Source organism: Dendrobium catenatum, unplaced genomic scaffold, assembly GCF_001605985.2.
Source record: "Dendrobium catenatum unplaced genomic scaffold, ASM160598v2 fragScaff_scaffold_459, whole genome shotgun sequence".
Classification (NCBI taxonomy): domain Eukaryota; kingdom Viridiplantae; phylum Streptophyta; class Magnoliopsida; order Asparagales; family Orchidaceae; genus Dendrobium; species Dendrobium catenatum.
The window spans coordinates 493,134-502,938 of NW_021318921.1; the positions used below are offsets into that span (position 1 = coordinate 493,134).

At 33.9% G+C, this 9,805-nt stretch overlaps 1 protein-coding gene across 1 annotated transcript; it reads left to right on the forward strand.

Annotated features, from left to right (window-relative positions):
- Positions 1–791: 791 nt before the first annotated feature.
- LOC110112577 (serine/threonine-protein kinase SAPK10) lies at positions 792–9,191 on the forward strand. Its single transcript, XM_020844847.2, has 9 exons — positions 792–1,378; positions 2,311–2,385; positions 2,454–2,555; positions 2,638–2,691; positions 2,785–2,877; positions 3,290–3,382; positions 7,385–7,489; positions 7,585–7,683; positions 8,696–9,191. Exons 1-9 carry the CDS (start codon positions 1,202–1,204, stop codon positions 8,987–8,989), a joined length of 1,092 nt encoding a protein of 363 aa, XP_020700506.1. The 5' UTR covers positions 792–1,201; the 3' UTR covers positions 8,990–9,191.
- The last annotated feature ends 614 nt before the right edge of the window (positions 9,192–9,805 follow it).

Sequence of the window (9,805 nt, forward strand, 5' to 3'; positions counted from 1 at the left end):
TCATCAAAATCCTATTACTGAATTCAAAGTACGACAAGAAACAATATGCATGTAATAAATCAATTCATAGCTATCACAGACAATATGATCATGAATATCCAAAAATATTAAAACACATGCAATAACAGTAAAATCATGTAAACCATTAACCGGCACGGTACATAGGCCAGTAAAAACAAAACAATATAGTACAAATGTCAAAGCATTAAAGTAGTAAATGATTATTTTTAAATCATACATCGTAGCAGTACTATCTCAATATTAAAGAGACCACATAAATCAGTATTGATCAAATCATGAGGAAAGCAATTATTGTAGAACAAAAAGTTATGGCGCCGAGACACCACTCTTTCGTGCTTCTCAACGCCGCTGCGCTCGAAAGTACAACACCGTAGCACTCCATACAACTTTCTGAAAAAAAAAAAAAAAAAATTCGTATTATTCAAAATTAAAATTATTACATGCCATATTCTCTCAAGATGTTATCAATCTTATATGTGACTCCTCCCATTGTAAAATTATTTCTTCTCATCGCGATGCGAACCCCCCTGGCCTCCTATAGAAAAATCCTATACAATGCACACTCATAAAGTCATAATAAAACATTATAATTAAATGAAATAATAATTAATATTTAATTAAAAACTCGAAAAATAATTTAATTAAAAAAAATTTACACGCCAAGTTGATAAATTAAGTAGACCAGACGATTGCCGAAACAGGTAGGGGTAGATTCGTAATTTGATTGCTTTTTTTTAGTCTATATATATATGCATTTTGTGGTGGAGATAATTAATTCGTCGGCTCACCTATCACTCTCCTCTCCTCTCGCAGCCAAAGTAAAAGTGAGGTCACGAGCTACCTCTCTCTCAAGCTCTTCCTTCGTCTCTGTAACTTTCTAAATCTGAAACCCTAACCTTATCCTTTAAACTAGAGGAGAGAGAGAGAGTAGATACCGTACGTAATTGCTTCTCTCTTGATTTGATTACCGCTCTCTCGCTGAAGCGATGTCACGGGTTTAATTTGTTCCCGTCTCTTTCCTTCTCCGGAACGTGAGGAAGGTCGATTGAGCATTGGGAGGGCGACCTTGTGCCACGTTGAAGAAGGCTGCGTGATACCTGTGTGTCAAGGTGATCAGGATTGAGTGCTTCATAGTGTTGGGAGTTGATGTCCTAAGAAGAGGAAGAGGGAGAAGGTGAAGATGGATCGGGTGGCAATGACCGTCGGACCGGCGATGGACATGCCGATAATGCACGACAGTGACAGGTACGAGCTGGTGAAGGATATCGGGGCCGGCAACTTCGGGATTGCGCGGCTGATGCGGGATAAGCAAACTAAGGAACTGGTGGCTGTCAAATACATAGAGAGGGGGGAAAAGGTTGATTAGTTATTGGTTTCAGCAACTGAATCGCTTTTGTTGCTTATTGCTGGATTTTTGTTTCTCGGGCTTTATTAAGTTTGCGTTAGATTCAATCAACCTTGTCGTCATTGAGTTCTACTTTTGACGCTTGTTTCTCACTTCATATATTTGATGTGTTTTGTCTGTCCGAAGAAAAAGTCGAATTTCAAATGAAGTTATGGGAAGTTAATGTCCAGAAGAAAGTAGTCGAAGTTTATCTGTATTTATGCGCTAAATTATAGGATTGCATTTTTTTAAATTTGAATTTAATAGTTCAACCTTTTTTTGGGGGTCTTGGTAACCATCTTATTAATGGCCTCCAATGCAATTGATCGCTTTCTGCTTTTTTGATTTTTATTTTTATTATTATTATTATTATTTTAGCGTTGAGAAGACGAAATGCAATCATTAAGTTAGTTGTTTGTCCGTTCAAACTTGGAAAGTTTTAAGTTTATCTCTTATTGTTATTGTTATTATTATTCTGGGACATTTTAGTCATTAAGTCATATTCACACACACATCTTAAATGCAAGCATCAAATCCAAGATATTTTGATTAGTAGTCCAAGCCCTCAAATAAACTAAGGCGAGCTGCGTGTTTATCTCTTATTCTATATTAGCATTTCTCTACGTATAAATGTGCGGAGTTATAGCCAATTATGTTTTCAATGAGAATCAGAAACCTTTATTGTCTATGTTCATCATCCTCATGAAGAAAAATAAAAGTTGTCTGCTCTGAGCTTTTAGTTCAATTGCTTATTTCTTTGAGAATCGAGTCTGTTACAACTGAATTGCTTGAAAGAACTGGAGAAAAGATGCAGTTTTTTTCCACATATAGTTAGTACGGTGTGCAAGTATCTCCAGTGACTATTACACGTACCATTTTCTTAGTTATTTCTTTTGATTGCGCAGATAGACGAGAATGTCCAGAGGGAGATTATAAATCACAGATCTTTAAGGCACCCAAATATTATTAGATTTAAAGAGGTACGTTTGATTGCTGTAATTCCGTTTACTTTACGATCATTTTGGGGATTGATGGTACCATCATATAGGTTATTTTGACTCCAACCCATCTTGCTATTGTCATGGAATATGCTTCTGGCGGTGAACTTTTTGAGCGTATTTGCAATGCTGGACGATTCAGTGAGGATGAGGTTTGATTTTACCTGTTTTTCTATGGCTCTTCCTTTCGTCTGTCTTTGTACTTATGTTGCACAAAAAATATTATCCTTGCAGGCTCGCTTCTTCTTTCAGCAGCTCATATCTGGAGTTAGCTATTGCCACTCGATGGTAATTCATGTTTGATTATATTTTTATTTGTTTATTTTAAGCTAGTCAAATGCCCTGGGTGATTGTTATCTATTGGTTTATCTTCTTGTTAAGCAAGTATGCCATCGGGATTTAAAGCTTGAGAACACCTTGTTAGATGGAAGTATTGCTCCACGTTTAAAGATATGCGACTTCGGCTACTCTAAGGTATGCATAGCCCAGTAGCGTCTTAGTTTATTTTGATTTGCAAGACTAGTGGAAGCTAGTTTTGATAAATCATTGAGGATATTTTCTCATGCATTTTGCAGCATATTGTACCTTCAGTTAAAAGATGTTTCTTGCCAATTTAAATATTCAAAACATTTTGATGTTGGAAAAAGACCTTAAAACTTATTAGTGTTATTTACGTCTAAGAAGTCTTTATAGATCAATTTCCTAGGACATCAAACGGCCCCTACTTATGTAATAGGCATCTAAAGGTCTTTTTTATTCATCTTTTAGTTATCCCAATTTGAAAATGCTAAATTTAAAGCATATTCACAAACTGAATCCTTATGCTCATTTTTGCTTACTTGAACATGCATGTTATGCCTCTTTCATGTCAATATTACCTTTGCAGTCATCAGTTTTACATTCCCAACCAAAGTCTACTGTTGGAACTCCTGCATATATTGCTCCTGAAGTTTTACTCAAAAAAGAATATGATGGCAAGGTAAGTCTTCTTCTTTTGCCCTTTATTTTTTCTCTGCATGCTTCTGCTTCTGTTGCTTGTGCTGTAGTTTAGTGTATTCCTTTGGTAGACATAGTTGCCTCAATTTCCAATGTGGTGGTTAGTTGATGTAATCAAATTAAGATAGCCCTTCACATGTCAGCCGAAGCAATTTAAAGAGGTGTCATTACAAATACATTTTTAGTTGAATTCCATGTGGAGTTCATATTCCAATTGGGAACAACAAATCCACCCAAATTTCTTTAAACGTCATTCTCAAATTGAATTCATTCAGATGAGTAATAATTGGTCAACATTCAAAGCAGTGCAATCATTCAATTCTTGAATTCAATTGTATCCATTCGGATTCCTTTTGAAGGGAGATTTTAGTTCATTAAAGTTAACAATAGTTCAATAAGCATCCTTGTGTAACACCTACAACATTTCCTGCTGGTAGCTATAAAATGCACACTCTCAAGAATCTAAAGTGGAAGAGGGAGGAAAGAGGGTGGAAGTCTTACTGAGTCTGGGTCTCACTGGTGGAAATTATGAATGTTCCCCTTGCCCTTGACTGAGTGTGAGTTCCAACTGGTGGAAATTATACTCAAATGAATGAATAAATGTCATCCATTTGAAGGTTGCCCAGTAATTTCTAAATGCTGCACTTGATAATCTTTTGGTGAGAACGTCAGTAAGTTGTTCATATGTGGTTATGAATGGAGTACAAATTAGATCACTATTATGATACTTCTTTAGAAAATATTTTGTCAATTTTAATATGTTTTGTACTATCATGTTGTATGGGATTATGTGTAATATTGATGAGCGAAATTTTTATCCTATTAGAGCCTTGTATGAACTTTTCATTCAACCTGTAAATCTTTTAGGATAATTTTTGCTCATTGCAGTTCACAAATTCCCAATGCCATTGATCCAAAATTTTCTTTTGCACTAGATCTTATGACAGCATATTGTTTTTTTACTTTTCCAAATCATGAAGTTGCCTCTTAAGAATGTGTAATATCCTAAAATTAATCTCCTATCAACTGTAAACTCACCTACTTTGCATCTATATATATTTTAAGAGTCAAGTTCTCCCCTCTTTTTGAATAGAATTGATTTGGTCGAAATTTCCTTCAAATATTGTTGAATTTTATATACTTCTCTAAGGTGTGATTTTTTTATGATTTTGCATGACCTGGCTCACCACACCAGCAATATAAGTAGATGAGTCTTCCTACCAGCATTGATATTTTTTTAACTATTATGTCTTCTGAAGCATCTTTTAGTTTATGCGTAAATTTTATGGGGCTCTCAATATATTTGCATCTTAATTGATTCATTTTTTTAATAGGTTTATTATAGATCTTTATAATGATATAAAGATTTTATGGGGAGAGTGTTCAACTTTGATGTCATAAAAGTACTTTAGCTTATCTAATTCTTTGATTTTCAATTCTTAGAGCAATTTTTTCTTTTAATTATTCATTCCTTCCAATTTAATACTTGTCATAATAGTATCGTTAACATAAACTGGGACTATGAAGACTCCTGAAGTCCTGTTTTATAAATAATGTATGATCTCATTAACTTTGTTTGTATACCATACATAATATTTTGTTGGCAAACATTTTGAACCACACCCTTGGTGATTGCTTCACCCCATAGAATGTCTTTTTTAGCTTGCATATCATTTGTTTTGTATTTGAGCCAAATTCAGGTGTGATTTCCATATAATACTTCCTCTAGATCACCATACAAAAGGATATTTTTCAGATTGAATTGTAATTTTTTCAAGTCCTTATTAGTTGCTAAGATATTTGAAACTAAGATAAGTGAACTCTTACAAAGTTCATTTTAGCAGCTAGAGCCGATGTTTTAAGATAATTAATCTCATACGTTTGAGTGTATTCTTGGGCACTAGTCTACTTTTTACATTTCTAGTGCATCATCAAAATTTGTATTTTACAATGATGATTGATCCATATTTCATTGGTTTCTTTCCTTTTGATAACTTTATAAATTCTCATATTTTAATTTTTTTTTAAGATTTATTTATTTCCTTATAACATTATTCTAATTCATGTTTTCTAAATCCTTAGATTATTTTATGAATAGAAATAGCATGCGGGCTATTAAAGAAGGATTGATGATCATGAGAAAAATTTATCGTAAAAATAAGTGTAAAGGGATGTTTAGTGGAAGTTGCTGGCCTTTATTTTTTTAGGCATAATGGTTCCATTAGCAAATTCAATGAAAGGGATTATTTTGGTTGATTCAACCTGTGTAAATTGAGATGCACTTTTTTTTAACCTAAAATGGCTAAGTAGGAATTGGTCAAATATTGACTCGAGTTGGGTAGAGGTGGCTGGTTCTAGAATAAAGTTGTTTATTGGAATGAGAGATGAGGAAGGGAAATCAAGAAGAAAAAAAACTCATTTGCCATGAATGGTATTTCTTCCTTAGGATAAATAGTAATGAAGTAGTGATCTTTTTCATTAAAAGAATATTAGTGGAGACATACATCATTTTTTCATGGGGGATGATCATTTGTATCCTCTTTGTGTGGGGGAATAGTCAATGAAGACCCATTTAATTATTTTATGATCAAGTTTTCCCCTTTTTTAAGAATCTGCACGAACAAATGCGACATTTTAAAATAGTTTGGGAAAAAGATTGTAGGTAGTGAAATGAGAAAATAATTTATTTAGGACTTATGCAAGACTCTTGAATCTAAGAACTTTTGTTTATAAGTTTATGATGTGAGTAGTTATTAAAATCCCATTCCCTTAATATTGTTTTGGGACATTTTCTTGAAAGTGGAGCCCATGTGTTATCAATGTGTGGGGCCGTGGGCATTCTTTCATTTATGCATGCCATTTTGTTGGGGTGTATACATTAAGAGGATACAAATATTATTCCTTTTTTTTTAAGTATGAGGAAAGAATGATTAAAGTAATCCATAACATTGTTGGATCTAAATCTTTTAATTTCATCACGAAATTAAGTTTTAATCATGTTGAAAAAGGTGGAAAACATAATACTTACATCACTTTTGTCTCTTAGTAAAAGGATTGATCACATATAGTGCAATTATTGATAAATGACATAGCCACCAAACCCTATAAATGTTAGGTGTAGAGAATAATCTCAAGATATCATTATTAATGAGAGAAAAGAATAAAGGTTCTTGTGTCACTCATTAAAAAATAGCGTTGAAATTAATCACATTTGAAAGACATTTGAAACAACATGACAAGGATGCATGAACTGGGTATAGCTTGGATAAATACGAAACAATGCTGAAAACTAAATGGATATCAGCAAGCATCAGCTATTTATAATATCCATAGTTAAACCTTAAATATTTTAGCTATATGTTAAACCAAAGCATCCATCAAAAGAAGAAAGTGATTGAAGATGCCTGATAGGTGATTTAAGATCTCTGTAAATTTATATTTTATATTAGTTATCATTCATCAAGTTAATATGTTAATGCAAATAAAACTTCATATTTTTGCATGCTTTATAAAGTTAAGATTCTTAAAGTTTTTTTTTTTGGATGTATGAAGATTTATGTTTCTGAATTTTATTCTTGTACTTTTTCTAAATGTTCGATCTAATTCTACGAATTTGAAATAATGAAGGCCCAATTTTCAAACCATTCTAAATCATATCATTAATAAACTTAAAAACTTTTTTAAAAAATTATTTCTTGGAATATTGAGAATCCTGCAATCCACATTGCTTCTGTAAACTATGACTTGGAGAGTTCTAATGTGCTGCTAGCTGATTTCATGGCTATTTAAGCCTATAATTTCAAGTCTTGTCTGGCTGTTCTTAATACTAAATCCTATTAGGCTGACCTTTTCAAGAAATCTGTTTTTTGTGAAATCTCCCATTTTGTGAAGGAAATAAACCCTAAACATTTTACAGTATACAGACTTGTCAATTTCGGTTGCTATATTTTTCTACCAAATAACCACTTCGCTCTCACGCTCACAGATTGCTGATGTATGGTCCTGTGGAGTAACACTCTATGTAATGCTGGTGGGAGCATATCCTTTTGAGGATCCAGAAGAACCAAAGAACTTCCGGAAAACAATACAGGTGGGGCTATAACTATTTTTCTTTTGGGCTTAATGAAAAATAGCGAGAAGTTCTATGCTTTGTACTGACTTTTTAACAATATCACCTGATTGCAGCGTATTTTGGGAGTTCAATATGCTATTCCAGACTATGTTCATGTATCTCCCGAATGTAGACATCTAATATCAAGGATTTTTGTAGCCAATCCTGCCATGGTAAGTAGTCTTTTCTGAAGCATTTGCCATAAAATAAGCTTGTTTGTGTTCTACCACTTTGCTAATAGTCAATAGCATGATTCTTTAAAAAATAGCCTCTCTTAGATCTCTGCACATAGTTGAAGGAATTGTTGTATTTTTTTCATTGCAATAATAACTCATTCGTAATATGTTGTATCCAAATGATGCAAGCTGCCTGTATTTGCTTGTTCAAGACGTACCTCATGCCATGAATGAAGTGAGGGAATTTCTTAAATTTTAGCTTGGAGAGTTTAATGCTTTCACATAACTAACATGATATCACGCAATGAACGGGCGATTCAACGTGTTACTGGGTTTTGCGTTGAAATATGCAGATGAAAATTCATTAGCTTGTAAGGTGTGAATGTAGAAATATTTGGGTTGTAAGGCATTCAGAGTTTGATTTTCAGAGGCAGCTGAAGTTGACCATTTTTACAATTTTTAGATGTTGTAATTGTTACGGCAAATTATTCTGTGCGCACATCGGACATAAGGTTGCGTCCGGATTGCTGCGCTTTTGATATATTTTTGCAAAAGGGCGCATAATTTTAATTACATATTAGCTGTCCTTTTCCTGAGTATTTGCAAAAATACAGCAAAAGCGTAGCAAATATCTTACTTATTGAGTATTTGCTGCCATTTTGCTGCGCTTTTCAAATACTCAATATGAGGGCAGCAAAATGGCAGTTAATATGCAATTAAAATTGTGTATTAGCTGCCATTTTACAAAAATACATCATAAGCGCAATAAAAGCATAGTAAAAGCACAGCAACCCTTGCGTCCGGCATGCGCACATAATAATTTTCCAATTGTTACAGCACACTCCAGGCATCAGAAATTGCATCTTTTTTATCTTTTACAAATGATTTTCATCCCTCTCTTTAATGGTGACAACTGATCTAGATGGTAGCGATGATGTTAGCTTCAATCTTCATCCAACCAACCTCTATTCCCAATTGTTAGTCTAAAATCAATTTGCGAATTCCGCAGAGATTTACGATGACCGAGATTCGCAATCATGAGTGGTTCCTAAAGAACCTCCCTGCTGATCTAATGGATGACAGCACTATGAGCAACCAATATGAGGAGCCCGATCAGCCAATGCAGAGCATCGATCAGATAATGCAGATTATAGCAGAAGCAACTATACCCGCCGCCGGCACTCTTGGCCTCAACCAATACCTTACCGGTAGCCTCGATCTTGACGACGAGGACATGGATGATTTTGCATCTGATCCAGAGCTTGATGTGGACAGCAGTGGGGAGATAGTTTATGCCATGTAATGGTGGTTGCTCTACAGCAAGTAAGTGTTTGTTGATGTATTTAAATCTACAGAAATCAGTGAATATGTAAAGCAAGCTGTGTATTTGCAGTTTGATGGTTGGGCTTCCTTGCTGTGTTGTTGAACTCCAAAGCTATAGGACTACTCAATAAATTAAAATGAACTTGTTTGTGATATTTGACTTGAATTTGAATAGCTTTTTTTAATCGTGGCATTGAAATAGTTAGTTTTTTTGCTGATCTTTGTCTATTGTGAAATAAGGTTTAGGCCCATTAAAGTTTTTAAGTTTTGTAGGAGTCAATTTTTCGTTATTTTATATAATAAAAAAGTATATAGTTTGAAAAATAAAATCTTAAAAAAGTTATTGCTGAGGAAAATTAAATATAATGGAAAAGAAATAATTTGAATTTAAAATATTTGAAATAAAAGAAAAGTGAAATAAAATATTGTTGAGAGAGAATTTAACGGATCTTTGATTGATTCAAGTCGCTTTCCCATGAAAGAATCATTTGCTCTGCATTAGAGAGAATTAAAATTAAAAGGAAAAGAGAAGAAGAAACAGTATTAATTCTCACTCTATTGAAAGATTACGGTGGTTGAGTAAGGCCAATTGAATATTTGATGGTTACACAGAATATTATACAGTTGGGAATGGATGGGTTACACGTGATATGAGATACCGCAGCTGGAGAAATTATCCTGTGTGGATGCCCTGCCCAATGTTGTTCGGAGATTAGACTCGTCAATATTGGACCTTATACGAAAATTTTGGGCTTGAGTTGACCCAAATCCGAAGCGGGTTGGGTTTGGGTTCAGA

What these genes read in the sequence shown, in the direction of transcription:
- LOC110112577 (XM_020844847.2), top strand. Translation starts at nt 1,202, where the DNA reads ATGGATCGGGTGGCAATGACCGTCGGACCGGCGATGGACATGCCGATA. An exon ending in GACGATTCAGTGAGGATGAG is followed by an intron (nt 2,556 to 2,637) that starts GTTTGATTTTAC and finishes TTATCCTTGCAG; the next exon opens with GCTCGCTTCTTCTTTCAGCA. An exon ending in AAAAAGAATATGATGGCAAG is followed by an intron (nt 3,383 to 7,384) that starts GTAAGTCTTCTT and finishes TCACGCTCACAG; the next exon opens with ATTGCTGATGTATGGTCCTG.